The sequence below is a fragment of the Podarcis tiliguerta genome, assembly GCF_965153285.1.
Source record: "Podarcis tiliguerta genome assembly, chromosome: 9".
NCBI classification, from domain to species: Eukaryota; Metazoa; Chordata; class Lepidosauria; order Squamata; family Lacertidae; genus Podarcis; species Podarcis tiliguerta.
The window spans coordinates 14,969,663-14,995,839 of record NC_139542.1 but is presented as its reverse complement, the minus strand read 5'-3'; the positions used below and the strand labels follow the sequence as shown (position 1 = coordinate 14,995,839).

At 49.0% G+C, this 26,177-nt stretch overlaps 2 protein-coding genes across 18 annotated transcripts in view; one reads left to right on the top strand and one right to left on the bottom strand.

Moving 5' to 3' along the window:
- The first annotated feature begins 2,159 nt into the window (after positions 1-2,159).
- Positions 2,160-6,990, top strand: LOC310657741 (uncharacterized protein C4orf36 homolog). The gene is made up of 4 exons (XM_083398861.1): positions 2,160-2,301; positions 4,313-4,445; positions 5,855-6,012; positions 6,687-6,990. The coding sequence occupies exons 2-4, from the start codon at positions 4,381-4,383 to the stop codon at positions 6,827-6,829; spliced, it is 366 nt and encodes a 121-aa protein (XP_083254987.1). The 5' UTR covers positions 2,160-2,301; positions 4,313-4,380; the 3' UTR covers positions 6,830-6,990.
- A 3,255-nt stretch (positions 6,991-10,245) lies between these two features.
- Positions 10,246-26,177, bottom strand: part of PTPN13 (protein tyrosine phosphatase non-receptor type 13) — a 170,088-nt gene continuing 154,156 nt past the window's right edge. For all 17 annotated transcript variants that reach the window (XM_083398108.1, XM_083398120.1, XM_083398124.1 and 14 more), the window contains 6 exons: positions 25,816-25,964; positions 25,126-25,216; positions 16,408-16,745; positions 15,742-15,957; positions 13,159-13,221; positions 10,246-11,245 (listed from right to left, as the gene is read on the bottom strand). In XM_083398108.1, coding sequence (XP_083254234.1) covers positions 11,165-11,245; positions 13,159-13,221; positions 15,742-15,957; positions 16,408-16,745; positions 25,126-25,216; positions 25,816-25,964 — 938 coding nt within the window. In that variant the 3' untranslated portion in view covers positions 10,246-11,164. The remainder of the gene's footprint in view (positions 11,246-13,158; positions 13,222-15,741; positions 15,958-16,407; positions 16,746-25,125; positions 25,217-25,815; positions 25,965-26,177) is intronic.

The following is a 26,177-nucleotide window of genomic DNA, read 5'->3' as shown; positions in this document are numbered from 1 at the left end:
CACCTGGGAGTGGCAGGTCAACAAGAGGCCCGTCCAGCACACGCACACTGCTCACACGAGGCACACAGCTTCCTGCCCAAACCTCTGCGGGGATTGTTCCTCTCCTCCCTTCATCCGCAGTGGCATGGGAGAGAGTTGCGTGCCCCCCCAAAGCTCAACAACTCTGAGCTGCCCCCCCAAAAGACGCTCAACAACTTTGGCCTGCCCCCCCCCCAAATGGGGGCGCTGGGCAGTTTTTTTTGCACTCCAACGCCGCATATGCTAAAGACAGCTCTGCCTCTGCACTCCCACTATCGTTAAGGGAGTGGCAATGAGATACTGAGGCATCTGATCAAGGTCTGTATTTTAAAATGAGCTTAAAAATATATTTGCAAATGTTTGTATGTTTCATGCCAGGCAAAATCCAGCTGGCTAAGTACTCTTCCTGCTCTCCTGGACAAGGGCCCCCTTGATTTATAGCAGTAGCAGGAGACACGTTTCTCAAAGTTGTAAAAGGGAATTACAGGCTGGGAGCAATGGTTATACTGACCCTACATATTACAGAATACAATCAAGCTGCAAAAACACTAATTAAGAGTTGGTAAATAGTAAGATTTATTGTTTAACAGAAAATAATACCATGTGCCTCCCATCAGACTCTAGTCATATTTTCCTAAGGTTAAAGGGCAAAGAGCTAATGGGAAAAGCAGCTGGCTGGGAAAGGGGGGTGTATAATGAAGAGGTTTCTTTTTACTGAGTTTCTTTTAATTTCTCTATTGCTGCGTTGAATATTTCATTCCAGCTAAGCGTTAACCACAAGCAGGGTGCTACAATACAGGACCTTCTCAGTGGTGACATCAGGCCTGGCCCACCCATGAGGCAAGGTGTAGCAACTGCCTCAGGCGGAAGGATCTACAGGGGCAGACGGTCTGTCCTCCAAAGAATGTATCACCTGCTGCTGCTGTTGCCACTGTGGCAGCAATGGCTGCCACACACTCTTTGGAGTCCATATTTGCTGCCTCCTCAGCAGCCCTTCCCCAAATGGCGCCTTTAAAGCTAATTTGGAGGTGCTGATGGCCTCCTTTTATCCCTACGGGGGGAAATGGCAGAGGAACCCACCCTCTGTGATTCAGAACAGGCCCCCTTCTGCCCCGTGTACAGCCTTCCCACCTTAACTCTTGGGTAAGGTTGATTTTATTTCCCACCCACCTCTTATTCCCGGAGTATATCTTCACTCCCCACTTGTTCCCTGGTGTGGTAAAAGCCATTTTGTAGTTCACCTCAGGTGCCAAAATGTCTGGTGGGAAATCCAGACTATGGAATGCTCTCTCCAGGGAGATTGGCCCGGCGATTATTTTGTTATCTTTCTAGCACCAGGCAAAATCCTTTTTATTATCCTAAGACTTTTGTTAAATTCCTAATCCTTGACGTAATTAATTTCATGCTGCCTTTATCTGAAATATGTGCTGCATATATTTTTATCTATCTATAGTTCGTGTATCAATTGCATTTTGCTTTTATGTGTTTGTAAAGCCGCTTGGAGGGAAAACTTTTTTTCTTCAGAACAATCCTCAACAAACAAATAGACAAGCAATACTAACATCAGACAGAGGATCCGGGTGGCGCTGTGGGTTAAATCACAGAGCCTAGGATTTGCCGATCAGAAGGTTGGTGGTTCGAATCCCTGCAATGGGGTGAGCTCCCGTTGCTCGGTCCCTGCTCCTGCCAGCCTAGCAGTTTGAAAGCACAAAGTGCAAGTAGATAAATAGGTACCTCTCCGGCGGGAAGGTAAACGCCGTTTCCGTGTGCTGCTCTGGTTCGCCAGAAGCAGTTTAGTCCTGCTGGCCACATGACCCGGAAGCTGTATGCCGGCTCCCTCGGCCAATAAAGCGAGATGAGCGCCACAACCCCAGAGTCGGTCACGACTGGACCTAATGGTCAGGGGTCCCTTTACCTTATTAACATCAGAACACTATAAAACATTGGTCATTAAACATCAGTTGATTCCATTTATGTTGTTTGGCAAAGTGGAGTCTCAAATAAATCTTGCTAACCTCGCCCCAGTTTTCTAGGGAAATGTATGACAAAGTAATAAATACACCAATATCAGTTTGTAGTATCGCCTCAGTTTATTTTAGCATATTTGCCTCCAGCCATATGCCTTACAAATACAATACTCTTTATTACATCAGAAGCAAACCTGTGGGAAATGTCAGAGGCAACAGGACAGGCTGGAGGGCAAAAATTAAGGTCCTCATGAGAAATGGACCTGTGAGGGGGAAGAGAAAGTTACTAAGCTGGCCATCATTGATTATGAAAAAAGTGAGTAGCAAACACAACAGGGAACCATTATTGCCAACCCAGCAGGAAAATTAATTAAGCTATTTATAATACATGACAGACTTTTGTTGTTTGATACAGACCCCAAGTGCCTTTATAATTACAATCCTAAACACACTTTAGGGAGCAAGTTATATAGTGTTATAGGAAAAATGGGGTTTGGCTTTTGCTGCCCAGCTCTTCAAGGGACTGAGTCCCCTAAGTCAGACAAGAGCTTTTTAATAGTTGCCCAACCCCTTAGCCAAAGACCAGCCAAAGAGTCTTACACATGTCTCCTGTCTGCCAAGATAACTGACAATGTTTTACTGATTGCATTACCTGGCCACTTTTTGATATGGTAAATAAATACTTTAGTTCTAGAATCCACAAAATACGCTCTTAAGACAGAAGGGTTTGAAGGATTTGTAAGTGAAAAGAACTACTGGGAAAGGTTTTTCCAAGATATTTCCTTCACAGAGGAAATGTTTGGGGTCATTAAGAATCAAGATGGCTTCAGGATTGCTCTCCTGCACTATTTGAGACATGTGGTTTAGATACTTACGCATGTGTGTTTTACCTTGTGGACATTTATTCTATATTTGATACCTTAGAATTCTTATAACAATTGCACGATCTGCTTTTGAGTAAATATATTTAGGATTGCAGTGTAGGGCACCTACAAAGCTGTCTTACAACAGGAGCAGGAAACTGTTCTCAGTGTTAGAGCCACACTCCCTCATGCTGGGGTGGGAGAGGGGCAACAGTTGAGACACACCATTTCCCCCCAACTCATTTAATATCCCCAGCAAGACTGTGAGGCAGCTTTGGCCAAGAGGCAACAACTAGCCCAATGTCATTCAGTGAGATTCATGGCCAAGTGGGAATTTGAAGTGCCTGGCCTATATATTAACTTCCATTCTTTCTTGTACGTATTGTATAGCACAATGCTAGCTTCCCCACAACTTGCCTCTGAGAAAATTATAGTTCACCATGAGATGGACAGACCATGTAGGTCCTGCCATGTCCCAATACACAATTTGTTGAAAGCTTTTTCATTTGCAAGGAAGTTGGGTGACTCTGGCGAGTCATTAACGCTATAATCACCACATACTAAAGCTAGTAGCAGCGTCTTTCCTGCCCTTGCATGGATCATAGAATCATAGAGTTGGAAGAGACCACAAGGGCCATCGAGTCCAACCCCCTGCCAAGCAGGAAACACCATCAGAGCACTCCTGACATATGGTTGTCAAGCCTCTGCTTAAAGACCTCCAAAGAAGGAGACTCCACCAAACTCCTTGGCAGCAAATTCCACTGTCGAACAGCTCTTACTGTCAGGAAGTTCTTCCTAATGTTTAGGTGGAATCTTCTTTCTTGTAGTTTGGATCCATTGCTCCGTGTCCGCTTCTTTGGAGCAGCAGAAAACAACCTTTCTCCCTCCTCTATGTGACATCCTTTTATATATTTGAACATGGCTATCATATCACCCCTTAACCTCCTCTTCTCCAGGCTAAACATGCCCAGCTCCCTTAGCCGTTCCTCATAAGGCATCGTTTCCAGGCCTTTGACCATTTTGGTTGCCCTCCTCTGGACACGTTCCAGTTTGTCAGTGTCCTTCTTGAACTTTGGTGCCCAGAACTGGACACAGTACTCCAGGTGAGGTCTGACCAGAGCAGAATACAGTGGCACTATTACTTCCCTTGATCTAGATGCTATACTCCTTTTGATGCAGCCCAGAATTGCATTGGCTTTTTTAGCTGCCGCGTCACACTGTTGGCTCATGTCAAGTTTGTGGTCAACCAAGACTCCTAGATCCTTTTCACATGTACTGCTCTCAAGCCAGGTGTCACCCATCTTGTATTTGTGCCTCTCATTTTTTTTTGCCCAAGTGCAATACTTTACATTTCTCCCTGTTAAAATTCATCTTGTTTGTTTTGGCCCAGTTCTCTAATCTGTCAAGGTCGTTTTGAAGTGTGATCCTGTCCTCTGGGGTGTTCCACTTATTTTTCTATTACAGGTGAGCACAATAGGATATCCAGCTGTTTCTGAAGTGCAGGTGTAAACACACAGCACCATCCACCCATCATGGAATTTGATTTTCACAGGAAGAAGAAAAGAGAATCTGTCTTGAAAGACAGTGGTTATAAAGTGTATGTATTTTTCACTGCATTGTTCAAATAGAGTTCCTTCTATCTTAAAATCTTCAGAGACATGTACAGATTAGAAACACGATCACTGTCCTTTCCAGGGTGCTGGACGCATTTGGAATCTTGACAAATATTTGTGGGGACCAGTCACAAACTGGCTGCTGTGAGGATGTGACACAACCCAAAATGGGCGGCACACCTAAAAGAGCAGAAAAAGAGACAGGACCACAAAATGATGTGGGCAAACCCCTCCCCATTAGCACACACCTCCATCAATGGGAAAAAGACACCTAGGTCAGTCACTGTTGCACTCACACACAGATGTTACCGGAAAAATCCGAGGGCTCCCTTGGACAAAAAGTAAAGACACCAACCAGAGTAAATTGGAGCAAATCAGCAGCCTGTAGGCTTGGCCTTTATTGAACTGTTGCAACAGGGTGTTCCCCTCACTTGCAAGAGAGAGGAAAGACACAGAAAATGGTGTGCAAAACCTTATAAAAACTTTTGAAATTCCCCTCCTCTAGGTCAAGCCCACCCCCAGAAGCATCATGCATACATTACAGAAAGGAGGGGTTGAGGGAGGAGTTGTGGTGGTAACCTGAGTGTCCTGTCACCTGGCTGGTTCCCTTCTACCCCTCCCCATGAGTCATTTTCTGAAGACAAAAGGTAGTCGCAGTTTCCTGCCCCCTGAGGGAAGATCTGATCATTGTCCTTTGTTCCAGTCCGTGCTGAATCCACTCCTATATGCAAGTTCTTTGTGATCTTGATTGTCTTCTGTCTGGGATCATCAGGGTTGGCATAGCAACTGGGCAGGGCTCCTGTGGATGTGCTGGTATGGTGAAGGGATTATGGCGCCCTGTATCAAACCTTCCCCATTTTGTAGTCTTTCCTTCATGGAGTAAAATAAAAGTGGAACAGTGCAAATCCGATGTATGGTTGATTTTCTATGAATTTCTAACAGAAGTGTAGCGTATGTAGTGTGTGAGTGTGAGTGTGTGTGAAGTTTGTACAAACTGAATGATGGGGGGGGGGGTTCCTGCTACACAGAAAAGGTTTTTTTGCAACTCTGTTCTGCTTGGAACAGAAGGGAGAGTGGGTGTCCAATCTTGGCATTCAGTGAAATGTGCGTATGCTTTAAGGAGAGGTGTTCAGTGTGGACAAAGTCAAGCAAACAGGAATGGAACAGGGGGAGCAAACAGTCTTTCCGTCCTGTACATTATGGATTTTTGAGGAGATATCGAGTGAAGCCTTTTGCAGGTGCCATATTAGGTAACTGGCAGGGATTTCCCTCTGGTGGCGAAAGCAACAGAGGAAGAGGAGTGTTCTAAAACCAATTTAGGCACAATTTTATATGCACTTTTTGGAATTCCCTTGCCAAATGCATACCTCTAATTGTAATGCTGACATTTCAGGCACAACCGTTTTGAATTTGCTGAACTAACAAGGCGTTTGTTGCTAGCATCTGCAGAAAAGATCATTAACCCTCTCCATCATGACATCTGTTGGGGCTCTCCCTTCCACCTGAGGCCTGTGAAAACTATTTTGAAAGCGCCCATCCCTTCTGTACAAGGTACATACGTGGACTTTGTGGACTGGAGGGTGCTGGGGGGAATTTACTGCTAGGAGAGGGCCATTGGTTTAATTCCATAGTCAATGGAACTACCTTTAATCTAAACAAGCATTCAGTGACCTCTTCCTTAATTTTGTACCATATTCATTTGCAAAAGAACTTTAAATATTCAGTTACAGGCAGTGGTGAGAACCCAATGTTGTGTTTTTATCTTAGGGATAAGAATGTTTGCCAAACAAGAATGGACATTTTCTGTGATTCCCCTTTGTGGAATTCTGTCCCCAGGGAGACTCACCTGGCATCTTCATTACATATCTTTAGGTGCTAGGTAAAAATGTTTCTCTTCAATCAGGCGTTTGGCTGATTAACATCCTATGGCCTTTTAAATGTGTCTGAGGGAGGCTATGTGTTTAGTTTGGTTTGGTTTTTGTTATATTATGTATTTTTTTTTAAGTTGTGAATTGCCCTGTGATCTTTGGATGGAGGGCAGCATACACAATTTAATGATGATGATGATGATGATGATGATGGATTGTCATCAGCCCTGTGGCCAACATAGCCAATAGTGAAGAACAATTAGAATTGTAGTCCATTAACTCCTGGTCTACATGTCTAAAGAATTGTGTTTCTATGAGAATCTTGTTCCATTCTTCTCTTTTGTTTTCTAATCTTAGCAATAGAATTCAACCGGATTTTGCAACGCCAAAGACTTGAGAAGATTGAACTTCACTGCAAGTTAGCACAGCAAGTGGAGTCCGAACTGAAACGCAGGATCTATTTGGCAAGGAGACCACTGCCACCAAGTGGTCCCAACTAGGTTTGACTCGTGTTTATGGTGGTTATATCGACAGTAGAGAAGCTATTCACCACATCAGTGCACAAAGTGAGCAGGCTAACAAAGGGCTTTCCGCAGCCTTAATAAGATCATGTGTATCTAGTAACGTAATTCAAATTATTAAAAACCGAATTGGAAAACCAGTCCCGAATGCCTAATGGTGGTCAATGCAGGGAAGGCAGGACAAAGAACGATGCTATGGTCCTGGTCAGATGTAATGATAAATAATGGTTTATAAATGCATGCATGAGCTTTTGGCTCATTTGCTCCTTCTTCCGCTTCTCTTCCAGCTGCAAGGAAGAGATGGGAAGGCTTCACAGACAATTTCCCCTAACCACAGTTAGTGGAATGGGCTGCTTCATGCAATCTTCAACAGCAGGGATGGGCAGGGGCATTTTTGCATTCCAAGGGCCACATTCCCATCTGGGTGACCTTATGAGGGCCATACGCCTGTGGTGGGCGGGGCAGAGGGGAAAGTGGGCGGGGCAACAGGTGTGAATTTTACCTTTGGAGAATAGCCTAGTTTGTACAAACACTCATTTACCCCCTTCATCCAGACAGGCAAGAGGCGTTATCAGAGTTCATCCCAGCCAGACAAAAGTACTTGGGGTGCAAAATGGAGCCAGTGAGAGATATGTCCTAGGGAAAGTTCTGAGGGCCACATGAAGAGAAGTAGAGGGCCAGATTTGGCCCGAGGTCTGACACTCCTTACCCCTGTTGGAACAGCAAACTGCACACCATAAACTGATCCGGTCTGGTCAGAAGAATTGCGTAGGGTTGGGGGTGACCCAGAGATGCCATGAAAACATTACCCACTTGATCATTTAAGCTCCAGAATTTATCATCACCATATTGCCATAATTTTATTAGCTGGGTGTGCTGTGCCTTTGATTTAAACAATTTTTCTTATATCAATGACTTTAGATAGCAATACTATTAAAACAGGCTAATAATGATATTCAAAATATTAAAAGGGAGCGAGAACTTCAGTAAAACAGAGCCGTATTTTCCTCTATTCAACTTTCTAAGGGCCAAATGGGCAGGGCCTGGGACAAAGTGGGAGCAATATAAAAGTCTTACCTTTGATACAAATAAATGAGGCATTTGCTTTGTGTGGGCTCCACCTCCTCTTCCAGCCATCCCTGTCCTCCAGTCATGACCTTTTTCTAGTATGATATTTCCAGCCAAAACATCCATTTTTTGAAGCCCACCCCACAGATCCAGATCTTGCAATCATGATTAGGGCAAACAAGATGTGACATTTCCCCCATAGCTTTGCATTGCACAGCTGACTGACATTAAAATAATTTGCTGTCTTGAGGAGCCTAAGCCAGATAGGGGATAGGGGCTTAAAAATGGACCCCCTACAATAATGGAAACTAGGCAGCTGCTACTTGCAATGGGAATAAAGGTCTCATTGGTGCCAATGCAAGTTTTCTTCCCATTGTGTATAACAATTTGGGAGCCTCTCATTTTAATCAGGATCATGCCGGGAGTAAAGGATTAAAGTAACCTCCTGCTGGGCCACAATCCTGATAGACCAGGACATTCGCAGGGAAACCAAAATGCTTGTTTACAAAGCTATTGTACTACCAACCTTATGCATGACCACTTATAAACGCCATCTCCAACTCCTCAAAAGATTCCATCAAAGGTGTCGCCGAAAAATTTTACACATCACTTGGGAAGACAGGCAAACTAATATCAGTGTAATGGAAGAAGCAAAGATCACCAGTGTTGAAGTAATGATTCTTCAACTTCATTGGACTGGCCATGTTGTGCGGATGCCTGATGGTTGTTTTCCAAAGCAACTACTCTATTCCGAACTTAAAAGTGTAATGGAAAGTGTAATGCTAGTTGTCAACTGAAGAGGTTCAAACACTCTCTCAAGGCAAATCTAAAAAAAATGTAGTATAAACACTGACAACTGGGAGACACTGGCCTGCGAGCTCCAATGAGAGAACAGCCTTTACCAAAGGTGTCATGGGTTTTGAAGACACTCGATGCAAGGGAGAAACGTGCTAAGAGGAAGGCACGCTTGGCAAATCCATACAGTGATCAACTCCCACCCGGAAACCAATGTCTCCACTGTGGAAGGACATGTGGATCCAGAATTGGCCTCCACGGTCACTTACGGACTCATTGTTAAAACCGTGTTTATGGAAGACAATCTTACTCGGCTATGAGTGATCGCCAAAGAAGAAGAAAGAAGATAGCTCAGAATCCTCAGCACTGACCATTTCTCAAAAATCAGCTATGCAATGTTGTTATATGACAAATGTCAAATCTCGTTTGGCCCTAAGTTTATCTGATTAGTAAGGGCTTGCTGAGGTAGTCAATGGCAACAGGCATTCTCTGTGTGTGCTGTTGTTCCCTATTAACAATTCCCAGTAAAGGTAACCTGATGGGATGAACTTCAGTAATTCCTAGTACTCAACTGCAAAGGAGAAGACTGGGACTAACGTGGAAAGAGGATGGCAAACAACTCCGGTGGCATCCCGTATACTAACAACGGAACAAGCGGCAATACAGACGGGCAAGATTATGGAAGTACAATATATGATCTGGTTTTTTTCCATTGTGGTAGCAATTATCACGGGTTTTATTCTGTTCTCCATGGGTTGCGCTACAGATATGAAGAAGATGTGGGGCCACATCAAGAGGCCATCAGGCATCGCTGTGGGGATGATGTGCCAATTTGGGCTGATGCCTCTGACAGCCTATATTTTGGCTATCAACTTCCCTGCGAAGTCAATCGACACGCTTGCCACCTTTATCATTGGCTGTTCCCCTGGAGGTTCTCTCTGTATGTTTCTCCAAGTCTAGAGTCATAGAATCATAGAGTTGGAAGAGGCCACAAGGGCCATCGAGTCCAACCCCCTGCCAAGCAGGAAACACCATCAGAGCACTCCTGACATATGGTTGTCAAGCCTCTGCTTAAAGACCTCCAAAGTAGGAGACTCCACCACACTCCTTGGCAGCAAATTCCACTGTCGAACAGCTCTTACTCTCAGGAAGTTCTTCCTAATGTTTAGGTGGAATCTTCTTTCTTGTAGTTTGGATCCATTGCTCCATGTCCGCTTCTCTGGAGCAGCAGAAAACAACCTTTCTCCCTCTTCTATGTGACATCATGTCTTTCATGCTTGGTTTGCTTGTTCAGACATTTTGGCTTCAAATGCAGAAAAACTTGGGAAGGTTAACAGTCAGAGTTAGTTAGATTGCATATTTATCAGGTCAGCTTCTGTAGGGCAAAGCCATAAAAGGGAACAGAGTGTCATCTAGGCATGGGCGGCCTGTAAGGTCTGATGCCACCCCACCCAAAACTTGATCAAAGCAAGAAGGATCTGAGGCTGAAGAGAAAAACAGGTCAAATTGACAGAAGACGTATGAAAATGAACTCTCTTTTTAAAGTGTTTTATTTACACTGTGGAGACGTCCCAGCAGTTATAAGCTTAGACATCTGATAATTGAACTTTTTTTGTAAAAGTATATAAATATATACACAAGACTCTATATAAAGTAAACATTGTGTAATACAGTAAACGTTTGCTATTGTTCCTTATGCTAGTTAAGTTGTTCTGTAAAGCTTAAATACTGATTTCAAGTATTTTCTATAAAAAGCTCTACTGTATTAAAAATGCTGGGGGAAAAGACTGCTCTGCTATAAACAAAACGCTTAAAAACAGACTAATAAAAAATTACCAGTAAGAAAGACCACCAGGATAAAATACTGTTTTCATTTCCCAACCGCCCATCCCTTGCATCAGAAATATACTATAAAATAGTTGGGAGGGAGAGAAAACGTAATACTTCTTTAAAAATAGGAAGCAGGGTTTTTTTTTTTTTCCTTTTTAAAAAATGTGTCAATTGCTTACCATAGTTCGAAAAAGCTGCAAAAAAATTGCAGCGTTATTAAATATATATGGCGCACAAAGACCCCCAACCTGTTGAAAAAAGAGGGGGTTATAGTGGTACTCGATAGAGACTGGAACTGGAATCCTATTGGCAGAGCTCACCTAGGGCACAGCTACACTACATTCACGCACACGGACACGCACACACACACACACACACACACACACACGTACTGGTTTCACACCAATTTAACTGCCATGGCTTCCCCCCAAAGAATTATTGGGACTTGTAGTTTGATGAGGGCGCTGAGTATCCCAGTCTCAAGTCTGTCACCAAACTACTTTTCCCCTAGGGAGCCCTCACATAGACATTTAACTTGTTTTAACTCTGTAGTGTAGATATGCCCAAATTATTCAAGAACCTTATTTCCCCCCCTTAAATGCATCTTCGACTTGTAACAGCTTAGTTGCTTCTTGGCTTTTCTTCCGCTTGGAGCCGTTTTAGGACGTACAGGATAACTTGATAGCAGAAAACGTACTGGTCCTGCAAAAGGAGGAAACGGCGTGTAAACTCACGGGAACACCAGTTCTGAACTGCAAAAAAGCAGCTGCAGTAGAGTCCACTGCTGCATCCTAATCTTTCACCCCACAGATTACACTGGTGTAGAGCTTTGCTCTCTTTCTTCAATTGGGCCTTTAACTAGTGTGCCATCCATTCTCACAACCTTCAGGTGGTTCAGAAGGGGGCTGAAGTCACAAATCCAACCCCACCGTCTGCACCCCTTTCCTGTCGCCAACCATCCATGCTGCTCAAGGGGAACACTGCAAGACCAGCATTATTAATCTAGTGCACCCCCCCCCGAAAACCAAATAGGAACCTGCTTTGTTCAGTCAGTGCCCTGCTAATGGGCCCAAACCAAGAGAATAGGAACCGTGAAGGCCTTATGCCGTTTTGTATGGAAGCAATTTGGGGGGGAGGGACCTAGCTCAACTGTAGAACAAGTTCACCCCCTTGTGTCTTTAGGCAGGGCTAGTAAAGACCCGTTTGATACGCTGGAGAGCTGTTGCCCATCAGAGTAACCAATGCTCAGCTAGAAGTACCAATATTGTGACTCATTATAACACAGCTGACTCTGCTTCTAGGTTCCTCTGTCCATCTGGCCTAGTAACTGGGACCCTGAATGCCCACATTACCCACAGGTACCTGCAGGGGCCCGCTTCCAATATTTGGTCTTCTGGGTTTGCTGGTTGCGGGAATTTTCTTTTTGGGGTGGGGATACTGCCTGCTCTTTGTTTGCTTGTTTTTTGGGGACGTGCCCTTGTAGGTGCTTTGCTGATTTTTCTATGGGGGGGGAGGGCTTGTCCATCAACAGTCCCTTCCGCAACCCATGAAATGGATATACATATTTTTGTGGTGCCCACCCACAATATTTCCTTAGAACCCCCAAAAGGCTGGTGACTCCTGGTCTAAATGAATTAGCATTAGCTCTCCAAGGCTTCAGAAAGGTTGTTTTCACAGCCACCTGAAGTTATTTCCAGCCAATCTCTTTATGGTGTGTTCATTCTGATTTGTTTGCATGCCTGTTACTGAGCATCCATCTGGATTTGTCTGCATGAAGGCTATACAACTTCCTGTCAATTGATTGTCATAATAATAATAATAATAATAATAATAATAATAATAATAATAATATATTATTTATACCCCACCCATCTGGCTGAGTTTTCCCAGCCACTCTGGGTGGCTTCCAATCGAGTGTTAAAAACAACACAGCATTAAATATTAAAAACTTCCCTAAACAGGGCTGCCTTCAGATGTCTTTTAAAGATAAGATGGCTACTTATTTCCTTCGCATCTGGTGGGAGGGCGTTCCATAGGGCGGGCGCCACTACCGAGAAGGCCCTCTGCCTGGTTCCCTGTAACCTCACTTCATCTCACATCATGCATTTTTTGTCACTTTCCTTACCTGGTTGTTTTTTTAAAAAAGTGGGTTTGTTGCGCAAGAGTGCTTAGATTGCAAAAAAAAAAACCCACAATTGAATCCCACTTGCAAAACAGAGGCAGTCTGGAGACAGGCTGAGCCAGCCAGTCCAAGACTGTCTATTCTAACAAGCTCTCCAGTTACTCTGGTGGAAGCTGTTTCCAGAATCGCTACCCGAAATCCTTCAAGCAGCAATGCTAAGGACTAGAACTTGGGCCTTACGAATGCATCGTGATCCTTAATCCCCTCCACATTCTGGTCTCACGGATTAAATGGCTCAGATTACACACAGCACCTGCAAAAGTGCAAACGCACTCGTAGGTGCCAAACCTGCCTGCAGAGATATGCAGTGTATCCAAGTTCCTTGTTTTGAAATTTCCTCGCCTTCCTGCTCTCTGATCTGCCGTTCAGAGGGATACGCGGGAGAAAAGCTCCCGAAGAAACCGGAAGCGAAACTGAGTTAGGACACACGTACCTCCGTTTGCACCATGCCGTGCCTCTGCAAGCGCATTGTGCGTACCACGTCAGAGATGTCAAACTGACAAAGGAAAAAGAGGAGAAGCTGTTAGGCACCACTGGTCTGGAAAGGAACCTGATGAAGTGTTCTAGAAGAGTGCACCAGTGCAAGGGCTAAAACGAGGACTGCACACATGACATACAAATAAACCTCATTTACAGTACATGGCGTTCCCCAAAGGATCTTAGGAACGGGTGCTTATCCCTCACGAGTTACTGTTTCCGGTACCCTTAACAAACTGTCTCCAAGGCAGTCTGTACATGTTCAGCAGCAGTCTTGGCTCTGGGCCTTTGCAAAACACCTCTAGGGCGAGGAGGAGATTTCCAGCAGGGCAGTGGCAGGTGGATGCTTAACCTCCACAGAAACCCCTTCTTTGCCATGACCCCAGACTCTAAACAGTGACCAAGGCACTGAATCAATGGCTACAGGGACCCTAATGAGAAGTTCCATTAGGTTTCTGACTCTGAGGAAGTCAGTGGTGATCAAGGGCTGCTTGGATTGGCAGGAAGCTGCTGAGTTAGATCTCCAAATAATCAGTCTATAGAACCAGAGCCGTGACCCTCACCATCTCCTGAAGAACGAAGAGCCTCCCACAATGCCTTGCCAGCAGAGTGGTCCAAGGAATACACTAGGCAAGAGGGCTATGGAGCAAACAGGAAGTGTCTGCCTTCAAACCAAAAGGCTGGCTCTTTAAGAGTCTGAAGTTCTCCAACACAGGAGAGGTGGGCTGAACACAAAGGCCTCAGTCCTTTACAGAGCAAGCTGCTCACTTGGAACTCTCCGTGGTGCTGTGGCAACTGGCCTGCTTTTATGTGCCCCAATGTGCTGCTCCTTGGGCCCAGAATAAAAGGTGAAGGTACCCCTGCCCGTACGGGCCAGTCGTGTCCGACTCTAGGGTTGTGCGCTCATCTCACTTAAGAGGCTGGGGGCCAGCGCTGTCCGGAGACACTTCCGGGTCATGTGGCCAGCGTGACAAGCTGCATCTGGCGAGCCAGCGCAGCACACGGAAATGCTGTTTACCTTCCCGCTAGTAAGCGGTCCCTATTTATCTACTTGCACTTTGATGTGCTTTCAAACTGCTAGGTTGGCAGGCGCTGGGACCGAGCAAGGGGAGCGCACCCCGCCGCGGGGATTCGAACCGCCGACCTGACGATCGGCAAGTCCTAGGCGCTGAGGTTTTACCCACAGCGCCACCCGCGTTCCGGGCCCAGAATAGGGCACTCTAAATAGCCGCCTTCCAATGCAAGAATGCAGAAATGTGCCAGTAACCCTGGGGTGGGGCAGGTGATTGCAGGTGAACATCTGCAGGTGGGGGAATGATTAAGCATCCCTCTTCCCATTTGCTGCCTCTCCACTGTAAGCTGCCCCCTCGCCCTGCTGTTTGCAGATGTTTGGCAGAAGTCAGTAAAGGTAAAAGGGAAAGGCAAAGGACCCCTGGACAGTTAAGTCCGGTCAAAGGCGGACTATGGGGTTGTGGCGCTCATCTCACTTTCAGGCCAAGGGAACCGGCATTTGTCCGCAGATAGCATTCCGGGTCATGGGGCCAGCATGACTAAACCGCTTCTGGTGCAACGGAACACTGTGACAAAAACCAGAGCGCGCGGAAATGCTGTTTAGCTTCCTGCTGGAGCGGTACCTGTTTATCTACTTGCACTGGCGTGCTTTCGAACTGCTAGGTTGGCAGGAGCTGGGACACAGCAAAGGGAGCTCACCCTGTTGCAGGGATTTGAACTGCTGACCTTCTGCTCGGCAAACCCATGAGGCTCAGAGGTTTAGACCACGGTGCCACCCGCATCCCTGACAGATGCCAGTAGGCCTGGGTGCACTGATGAACATCTAATTCTGACCCCAGAGAATACTTGCTCAAGTCAGATACATATTCTGCTAAGGATATGCAGCTAGCCTTGTCCAGGGGTGTGAGGCACCATATGATACAAATGCACGTGGTTATTTTCCACACATTTCTAAAGTGCAGAGAGACCTGAACAGTAAGCTAAAGGTAAAGTGTAAAGGGACCCCTGACCATTAGGTCCAGTTGTGGCCGACTTTGGGGTTGCGGTGCTCATCTCGCTTTATTGGCCGAAGGAGCCGGTGTACGGCGTACAGCTTCCAGGTCATGTGGCCAGCATGAATAAGCTGCTTCTGGCGAACCAGAGCAGCGCAAGGAAACGCCGTTTACCTTCCCACCAGAGCGGTACCTATTTATCTACTTGCACTTTGATGTGCTTTTGAACTGCTAGTATGGCAGGAGCAGGGACTGAGCAACAGGAGTTCACCCTGTCGTGCCGCCAACCTTCTGATCGGCAAGTCCTAGGCTCTGTGGTTTAACCCACAGCAAATGTAAATGGAACATTAAAAGCTCAGAAGAAAATGGCACCTAGGGTAGTTAACCTGTGAATTCTCTGAGTATATATCGAAACTGAAACTCTACTTCCCATGGGGATGTTGTATCTTTCGTACCCATTGCATTAGAAGAACGGTGGATGCAAAATAAGCAAGCTAGCCAAATAACTGTAGGAAAGAGGATGGATAGTTACTCACCTCAAGATCCTGGCTGATCAGTCCCAACACCACGTCTATGCAAATAAGCGTCCCTGATCGTCCAATGCCTGCGCTGCAATGAGTGATGATCGGCCCTGATTTGTGGATGTGCCTCATGTAGGATATGAAGGTGAGCAAATCATCTGGCTGAGAAGGTGTGTCATGATCTGGCCAGGCAGTAAAGTTTAGGTGGAAAATACGCCGGAGTTCGCCAGTCTAGATTTTAAATTAAAACAAAACAAAAAAAAAAACCAGAAAGAGGAAGAATTGAGGCTTCTGTGAAGAGTAACAAGTCTCTGAGCAAATGCAAGAAGCTGCCACTTTTTGAAAACTCAACAGGCAGCTATCTCGTTTAGAGCGTTCTCCCTCCTCTATTTAGTATGGTTAACGTTGTTCACTGCTATTTATACAGCTGGGGTTTTTGTTTGTTTGTTTTTCCATGGATATTATGTTACATGAACATTAATGTATTATATTCCCTTTTCCTCGTGGTATTATGTAGTATATGTTTTCATGTCACCTTCGGGTGACACGCAACTAACATGTTCAATAAATAATACTAGGAAAAAACCGAAACAGCAAATCTGCACCTTGCACACCCCCCGACTTCTCAGCTCCCCTCTCCCACAAAGCCATTCTGCAAAGTGTGACACCCGGTTCCCTTACCTGAATATCCTCTAGCTCCATAACTCGAATGACAAAGCCTTTAAGCTGCTGGAGCCTCACCAGAGCGAGACGGAGCTTATCGCTGATCATCGTGGTTTTCCCGAGGACATCGGGCCAGTACCTTTGACATTTGACCTTTTCGCCTTCTACTTCCTGGGTCATCATGGCGACGAGAGTGCAGTTCTGCTCCCAAGCCATTTGCCAGAAGTCCGCCACTGTGGTGGGGAGGGGTCCTTGGCAAGCAATATAAACATATTCCTTACTCCCCACCAGCATGCGGATAAAACTGGCATTGATGTAGCCACCTTCGGCCCCCAGGGGTACCCTTGTGGTGTCGTCTGCAATTCCAAAAACAGAAGAACCAGGAATTTAAAAGGTGTTTTATCACCGCTGCTCTTATTGCTGCTGCTATGACATCTATTAGGGGACGCGGGTGGCGCTGGGGGTTAAACCACAGAACCTAGCACTTGCCGATCAGAAGGTCAGCGGTTCGAATCCCCGCGATGGGGTGAACTCCTGTTGCTCGGTCCCTGCTCCTGCCAACCTAGCAATTCGAAAGCATGAAGTGCAAGTAGATAAATAGGTACCGTTCTGGCGGGAAGGTAAACAGTGTTTCTGTGCGCTGCTCTGGTTCGCCAGAAGCGGCTTAGTCATGCTGGCCACATGACCCGGAAGCTGTACGCCGGCTCCCTCAGCCAATAAAGCGAGATGAGAGCCGCAACCCCAGAGTCGGTCACGACTGGGTCCCTTTACCTTTATGACATCTATTTGCATGAAGTTTTAGGAAGTTCAACAGAACAGGACTCTGTCCACAAGAGTCTACAATCTTTAATTTGACACAGTGGGGGGGGGGGGGACAACAGGGGAGGGAGGTGTAAACATGGGAAGAATACTTATTTCAGTTACATATACATAGGCTTAGTCACAGTACAGAGACTAGTGAGCTATGCCAAAGGCTCACAGCTGTGCTGGTCCCGGGGGTAAGGTACCTTGGGTGTAGCAGAGTCCACACGAAGAGGGGCAAGGTCCGAGGCAGAGTGCCGGGCGGTGAACAGGAACGCTGGAACAGGAGGCTGTGCAGGGAACAGGAACACCGGATGGTCGGGGACAGGAGGCCGAGCAGGGAACAGGAGTACCGGATAGTCAGGAACAGGAGGCCGAGCAGGAATCAGGAACGCAGGAAGGTCCGAAGCCAACAACGACGTTGCTCCCGCAACCTGGGGCCGGGCTGACTGGGCTTTTATCCTCTTCTAAGGCCAGGGGCGGTCCCGGCCCCCAGGAGCCCCGCCTCCTCTGGCCTTAAGGCGAGCACTCCTCCTGGGGGCAACCAGTTCCCTTCGCCTCTCTGCTCTAAACCTCTGCAGATCAGGAGAGGCCGAAGGGTTACTGGGCCCTGGAGGAGGCTCACCTGTGGCCACTGAGTCGTCAAGCCTCTCTGGGGCCAGAAGGGCTTCACCTGGGGCCAGCTCCTGATGCACTGCCACAGGTGCAGGCTCTTCAGCATCTAGGCCTTGCCCCAGTTCAGCCGGCCCTGGAGGCGGGGACTCCTGTGCAGGCCGGGATTCCTCTGTTTCATCCTCCGAATCGGAATCCCAGGCCATCACACCATCCCCCCTCCCAGGCCCCCCCCTCAACCGAGGGTCCGGACCCGGCTTGCCGGGGTACGTCGCATGGAACTCTCGGAGGCAGGCAGGTGCGTGGACGTTGGCCGCAGGTTCCCAGGAACGGTCCTCCGGTCCGTACCCCTTCCAGTCAATGAGATACTGCAGCTTTCCCCTGCGGTATCGGGAGTCCAGGATGCGTTCCACCTCGTACTCAGGCTCTCCCCGAACCAACACTGGCTGCGGTCGGGGACGGTTCGGGTGGAACTCGTCGGGTGGGGCCACCGGACTCAAAAGGGACCTGTGGAAGACCGGGTGAACCTTCAGGGTTGCGGGTAACCGGAGACGAAATGCCACAGGAGAGACTTGGTCTACGATAGGGAACGGGCCGGTGAAGCGGGCGTCCAACTTCCGCGAAGGTCGAGAGGGGTGGAGGTGGCGAGTGGAGAGCCAAACCAGGTCACCGACGCGAAGTTCCGGCCCCACCTGGCGGTGGCGGTCGGCCTGGGCCTTGTACGCTTCCTTGGCCTGGTGCAGTTGCTCCACCAAAAGCTGTTGCTGGGACTGGAGCTCTTGAAGCCACTCCGTCACCGCCGGGACTGCGGATGTCGGCAGCACCTCTGGAAACAGCCGTGGATGATAACCATAACTGGCCTGGAACGGGGTCTGCTGGGTGGACGCATTCACCGCGTTATTGTAGGCGAACTCCGCCAATGCCAGGTGGTCGACCCAGTCATCCTGCTGGTAGCTGCAGTAACACCGGAGGTACTGCTCCAGCACCGCGTTCGCCCGTTCCGTCTGGCCATCGGTCTGTGGGTGATAGGCTGACGAGAGGCAGACCTCCGTCCCGAGGGTCTGGTGTAGTGCTTGCCAGAACCGGGATGTGAACTGAACGCCCCGGTCGGACACCACGCGCTCAGGTAGGCCATGCAGGCGGAAGACATGCTGAAGGTACAGCTGAGCAGTTTCCTTGGCTGTGGGTACAGATGGACAGGGAGCGCAGTGCACCATCTTGGTGAAATGGTCGGAGAAAACCAGAAGGCAGGTACAGCCACGAGACGAGGGTAAGTCCACTACAAAGTCCAACGAAACCGTGTGCCAAGGGTGCGGTGGAACTGGCAATGGCTGAAGTAGGCCGGGGGGTCGCCCGGTAGGTCCCTTAGCGCGCCGGCAGACATCACAACCAGCAACGTAGCGAGCCACGTCAGCCTTCAGGCGGGGCCACCAAAACTCTCGACTGACCAGATGGGTGGTCCGATACCGTCCAAAGTGCCCCGCTGCTGGGGCATCATGGGCCATCCGGAGAACCTCCAGCCGTAGTGGCCCTGGCGGGATGTACAGACGACCGTGGTGCAGCAGAAGGCCCTGATGCAGGACCAGCCCCGGATACTGTGGGCTGGACCCTTCAGCCAGCTCCCGGAGTCGTTCCTGGGCCCAAGCGTCGACCCGCTGCTGTTCCCGCACCCGAACCTGCAGTGGCTGCGCCTCCTGGGTGGCCAGGAATGCAGCCGGAGGTAGGATCGTGGTGGGTTCTGCTTGCTGTACCGTGTCTGCGTTGTCTTCAGGTTTCCGGGACAGGGCATCCGCCTTCTGATTCTGAGAGCTAGGGATGTAGCGGATCCGGAACTGGAACCGGGAAAAGAACAACGCCCACCGGATCTGTCTTTGGTTCAGCTTGCGGGTGGTCTGGAGGTACTCCAGGTTCCGGTGGTCGGTTCTCACCTCCACCGGATGTCGTGCCCCCTCAAGATGGTGGCGCCAGACCTCAAAGGCTACCTTGATGGCCAGTAGTTCCCGCTCCCACACAGTATAGTTACGCTCCGCTGGTAGGAGCTGGCGGGAATAGAAGGCACAGGGTAAGAGTGGCGCTTCAGGACCAATCTGTTGAGACAAGACGGCACCGAGAGCCGTACTGGAAGCGTCGGTCTCCACCACAAAGGGTCGAGAGGGGTCAGGATGTTGTAAGATTGGTGCCCTCTGGAAACAGGCCTTCAACCCCTGAAACGCCTCCTCTGCCTCCTTGTCCCAGGAAAACGGCGTCTTTGGGCGCAGTAGCCGGGTCAACGGGGTGGTGCGATGAGCATAATCAGCGATGAAGGTCCGGTAGTAATTGGCGAACCCCAGGAAACGCTGTAGGTCCTTGCGGTTCCGGGGTGCCGCCCATTCTTGAACCGCTGTCACCTTCCCCGGGTCCATTTGCACCCCATCTGGAGAGAGCCGGTGACCAAGGAAGTCCACAGTCCGCTGATGGAACTCGCACTTGCTGAGCTTTGCGTACAAACGGTGCTCACGCAAGCGCTGCAGCACGGTCCGGACATGTCCCTCATGGCGGGCCGGGTCACGGGAGTAAATCAGTATGTCATCCAAATACACCACCACGTACTTGTCTAACAAGTCCTGAAACACGTGGTTGATGTAGCGTTGAAACACAGCAGGCGCGTTGCACAAACCGAAAGGCATAACCAAATATTCGAACTGCCCGTACCGGGTCCCAAACGCTGTCTTCCACTCATCCCCGGCTCGGATCCGAATCAAGTTGTAGGCCCCCCGGAGGTCCAGCTTGGTGAACACCTGTGCCCCTTGCACCCGCTCCAGCAGCTCCGAGATAAGGGGCAAGGGGTACCGGTCTGGGACGGTAATTTTGTTCAGGGCTCGGTAATCATGGCAAGGGCGGAGTTCCCCACATTTCTTCTTAACAAAAAGCACCGGTGCCGCGGTGGGCGAGGTGGAAGGCCTAATGAACCCACGCTCCAGGTTCTTGCGCAAGAAGTCCTGCAAAGCCTCGCGCTCTGGCTCTGTTAGGGAATATAAGCGACTCACTGGTAAAGGCGCTCCGGGTTGGAGGTCTATGCCGCAGTCAAAAGGCCGATGCGGCGGCAGCTGGTCTGCCCCCCGTTCCTCGAACACGTCCTGGTAGTCCTGGTACACGGCTGGGAGCGTGGGTGCTGCCTCCTCTGAGGGCGCGGACGCCAGCGTTCCGGATTGAGCATGGGAACATGGGACTGGGAAGTGCACGGTCCGTTTGACCCAGTCAATCTGAACGTTGTGGGCTTCCAGCCAGTCCATCCCGAGCACCAGGGGGAAGCGGGGCATAGAGGCAATGTCCAAAGTTCGCAACTCCCGGTGCTGCTGGAGACACAGGACCAGAGGCTGGGTCTCCTGAGTAACGGCACCTGACCGCAGAAGTCGTCCGTCAATCGCTTCCACCTGGACCGGTACTGGCTTGTTCCGAAGTGGCACCTGATGATGGGCGGCAAAAGCAGCGTCCATATAGGAGCGGGTTGCCCCTGAATCTACCAAAGCATGGGTGAGGATCCAGGGCCCACCTGGAGGGTATAAACGTACCGAAACCATAAGATGTTGCAAGTCCATTGGTGCGGGCCCATTCTGTACGGTTTGGGACCCCCGGTAGCTAGGGCCATCAGCTACTGGGGTTGGCGGTTTCCCTGCGGCTGGCGTTTCTCAGGGCAGGACCGAGCGAAGTGTCCACTTCCGCCACAGTAAAGACAGAGATTTCCATCCCGACGCCGCGCCTTCTCTGCGGGGGAAAGGCGTGGCCGCACTGCCCCGAGCTGCATAGGCTCCTCCGTTAAATCAGTTGTGACCGTGGGGCTGCCGGAAAAAGCTGGTGCCGTGAACTGGTAGTGTCGGCGACCCCGGGCCTGACGACGATCCTCCAACCGGTCGTCTATTTGTAGACTCCGTTGAATGAGAGTGTCCAGCGTGGTGGGGCGTTCCATTGTGGCCAACTGGTCCAGTACCTCGTCCGAAAGCCCTTCGAGATACTGGTCCCGCAGTGCCGAGTCATTCCAGGTCAAGTCCTGTGCCAACAGCTGAAACTCCGTGGTATATGTGGCCACCGTGGACTTGCCCTGTTTCAAATGCCGAATCGCCCGGTTGGCTTGACTCTCTTTCTGGGGGTTGCCGAACGCGGCCTCCAAACGATTGCAAAACCCCGTATAGTCTGCCAGCAAGGGGGAGTCTTGCCTGAGTAGCGGCAACGCCCACTTGGCCGCCTGGTCCTTTAACAAGCTAATCAAAAAGTGCACCTTGGTACGGTCGTCAGGAAAGTTCCGGGCTCGCCCCTGAATATACAGTTTGGCCTGGGCCAGGAACATGGGAAAGCTGGCCGGGGCACCATCAAATTTCTCAGGCAAAGCCACTGGGTACTTGCCCGGAGCCGGGGCGTCGGCCCCAGGAGCCGGTAGGGCTTCCAAGCGTTGCTGAAGTGCCTCAACCGCGTCACTGAGCTGCTGCACGGTGTGAGACAAGGCCTGGTTCTCCTGGGCCAAAGCCACCAGTGCAGCCGCCTGTTCAGCCATGGCCTCTGGCTCTTCCCGAACGCACCCCTACGAAGGGGGAGTGCGGGAGGTGGCGGGAGCAAACTGTGCTGGTCCCGGGGGTAAGGTACCTTGGGTGTAGCAGAGTCCACACGAAGAGGGGCAAGGTCCGAGGCAGAGTGCCGGGCGGTGAACAGGAACGCTGGAACAGGAGGCTGTGCAGGGAACAGGAACACCGGATGGTCGGGGACAGGAGGCCGAGCAGGGAACAGGAGTACCGGATAGTCAGGAACAGGAGGCCGAGCAGGAATCAGGAACGCAGGAAGGTCCGAAGCCAACAACGACGTTGCTCCCGCAACCTGGGGCCGGGCTGACTGGGCTTTTATCCTCTTCTAAGGCCAGGGGCGGTCCCGGCCCCCAGGAGCCCCGCCTCCTCTGGCCTTAAGGCGAGCACTCCTCCTGGGGGCAACCAGTTCCCTTCGCCTCTCTGCTCTAAACCTCTGCAGATCAGGAGAGGCCGAAGGGTTACTGGGCCCTGGAGGAGGCTCACCTGTGGCCACTGAGTCGTCAAGCCTCTCTGGGGCCAGAAGGGCTTCACCTGGGGCCAGCTCCTGATGCACTGCCACAGGTGCAGGCTCTTCAGCATCTAGGCCTTGCCCCAGTTCAGCCGGCCCTGGAGGCGGGGACTCCTGTGCAGGCCGGGATTCCTCTGTTTCATCCTCCGAATCGGAATCCCAGGCCATCACAACAGCATAACCTCAAACACAACATGAAGTCACATTATTTCAAAGCTTCTTCAAAATGCCTTGGCACAGCTGTGGAAGCAATGCTAAAAAAATGTGGGAAAGCAGGTGTGCAAGTTCCTTCCTAGTGTAGTCCAAAAGGCATGTGCGTCTTCTCAGCAGTGAGGGCTCGAACTCCAAATATGGAGATAGGTCACTTAATACCTCACTGTTGGGGGTGAGGGCAATGTTCTCCCCCCCTTGGGACATTTACATGCATGAAAACTGCACACTCAAGTCAGATTCACACACCTGCTTTCTCCTCTTCTCTGTCAGTTCTGAAGCTGCCTCTTAGATGCAAGTCAGAATAAAGTGCATTGGGGAAATGGGGAAGAACGATGTAAGAAATGGCTTGCCAGGTCAGCTCTACTGAATCCTGCACTCTTGTCTCCAACAAGATTCCACCTAAACATTAGGAAGAACTTCCTGACAGTAAGAGCTGTTCGACAGTGGAATTTGCTGCCAATGAGTGTGGTGGAGTCTCCTTCTTTGGAGGTCTTTAAGCAGAGGCTTGACAACCATATGTCAGGAGTGCTCTGATGGTGGTTCCTGCTTGGCAGGGGGTTGGACTCGATGGCCCTCGTGGTCTCTTCCAACTCTATGATTCTATGATTCTAATAGCTAACTGGACAGGGCTGGGAAGCTCTCAAGTGGGGCATGATAAGAGAGTACCAGCCCCTGTTGGCTTGGCCCCAGCCAAATACACCACATGCAGAAAAACCAACATTTTTCAATTTTTCAAGTACACCTCTGCAGTTCCTTATTAGTAACTTGAGGCTATAGTCCTTCTGGAAGTACCTTGAGAACCTTCCTAGGATCTTGGATCTCTTGAATCTGAAGCTCGTTATTTTGATGAGGATTTTCATACATTTCGTGCATAAGAGGGCAATGATCCTAACACCACTTCGTACAATTATCGGACAGCAAGCAGGAATCACATCCCAGAAAATAAACGTCTCAATATACTGCAATCTGTAACACCGTACTGTTTTCTATTGGGAAATTTGATGGAGCTGTGCATTTCTGGAACTTGCCTCTCCCACTAAGTATCTCTTGGGAAATGAACAGAGGGTGAGCAACAGAGCAGAGGGATAGTGTGTAAACTCTGCCCAAGCAGAACGGACACTGGGTAAAGGTTAGTGGATGCAGTGTGATAACCAGGACAGGATACTAAATTATTTGCTGTACTGCCCGTGCATGTGTCACAGTGACCTAACCTTATGTTTTCTTTGGGAGTCCTTTTCTTAAAGGGGGCATTGGCTCAAGCGAGATCTTTTAAATACATCTGAATATAGTGGCACATATTAACTGCTCTCAGGAAATAGGCTGCATGGGATTCAGTCTCAAGAGAGTTTACTCGGCACTTACGGTGTCAAACAGAACGCCGTTACCACCCAAACACCTAATACTAGGTACGTAGGGCTTGCACCCCAGGGGCAAGCTGGATATAATGAGGGCAGCAATATTTCTCATTCACGTAGCTGCCTTGGTACGTCCCACAGAATTGTTGTCTTGGTGCTTAAACGCAGCTTTCCAATTTGGCACTTCTCCAGCCCTAGAGAAGCTTTCTTAATTCAAAATATCCCCCCATCATCCTAGCTGATATCAAACCACGGCTCTTGAAAGTGACCAAGCAGATTTCGACCAACTAAGCCACCATCCTCTACGGTGAGAACAAGCGGGGGCAGAGAAAGGGTGCCAAACCCCAAGCAGGAAGTGAAACAAGATATTTATCAAGCTTCAAGTGGGCTACTACTTATGCAGGGCTGGTGTACCGTGTTTTAGCTGGTTGGGTAACCATTTTGGCATTCCTGCCACTGATCCAAGGCCCACATGCAGTAAAGGAGCCACCCTACTCACTCACTTTCCCTTTCATCCTCAGTTCACCAAATCCCACCTTGGGGAACATCCATCGCACCTCTACTGACACAATCAATACAGATTATCTCCTAGCACAGAGAATTTACGCGCAGTTACCAAGCTGAGGGAAACCCTTCAGGAAAGGATAAAGAGACAAATTAAACTACAAGTGGCCTTTTGGAAATCAGGACTTACAAGGCAGTATGTTCTTATATCTATTCTTCTTCCTGTTTTCCTTTGTTTGGCCCACCAAACACTGATCCAAGGGCTTTAGGTCTTGAAGATTCTGTAATGAGACGTGTAGTTGACTAACATCATTTAACAATACATGTACATGATTTTTTTTTAGAAAAACAACAACACCAGACTGAACCAGGCTTAAAGTATGTGTAAGCAGATTAGTTTTTATGGTGTGCGTGTAAGAAAACATGTAAGAATGTAGGGGAATAAAACAAAAACAAACGACCTGAGTTTTCGGAGGGGAAATGTCCACTGAGAATCAGAGGTGAGTGAAGCAGACCTGTTTGCATTCCCATGTTATCTCCTCTCATATTCCAAGAAGAGACATGACAGCCGTCCCTCAGGGCCTGTCACATGGAAGATGGAGAAAGCCGGAACCAATGGCTTCAAGTTACAAGGAAGGCGATTCCTCCTAAACCTCAGGAAGAAGTTTCTGACGCTAAGAGCTGTTTGACAGTGGGGTAGTCTCCCCAGGGAGGTTGTGGGTTCTCCTGAACAGGAGGTTTCCAAGCAGAGGTTGGGTAGCCATCTGTCATGGATGCTTTAGTTGAGATTCTTGCCTTGCAGGGGGTTGGACTTGAGAACCCTTTGGGTCCCTTCCAACTCTTAGGATTGTGTCCACAGCGCAAGAGAGTGTACACTCACCTCAATCTCTTTTGAAGGGACGCCTTGTTCCAATAGGCCTCGCAGCATCCGGATAGTTGACTTCAATTTGGACCCTGTATATTTGCCCGAAGGAAGGACTTGGACGATCGGAAGTGCGGCAAGCTCTTCGTCGGTGACTAAAGGGCAATCTGGCACGGGAAGGAGATGGGATTTATGAGCGCCTATAAAAATCCACCTAAATCCAGTCTTATTCTGCCACCCCATGAAATATAGCAGCAGTTGCCAGCCTGGCAGCACATGCCACTTTCAAGTTGTCAGCGGCTGATGAAAACATATCATGATTATTGCTTTTGTAAAGGCTCCCCGTAAATAACTTGGGTGGTAAATAACCCCCCGTTTCT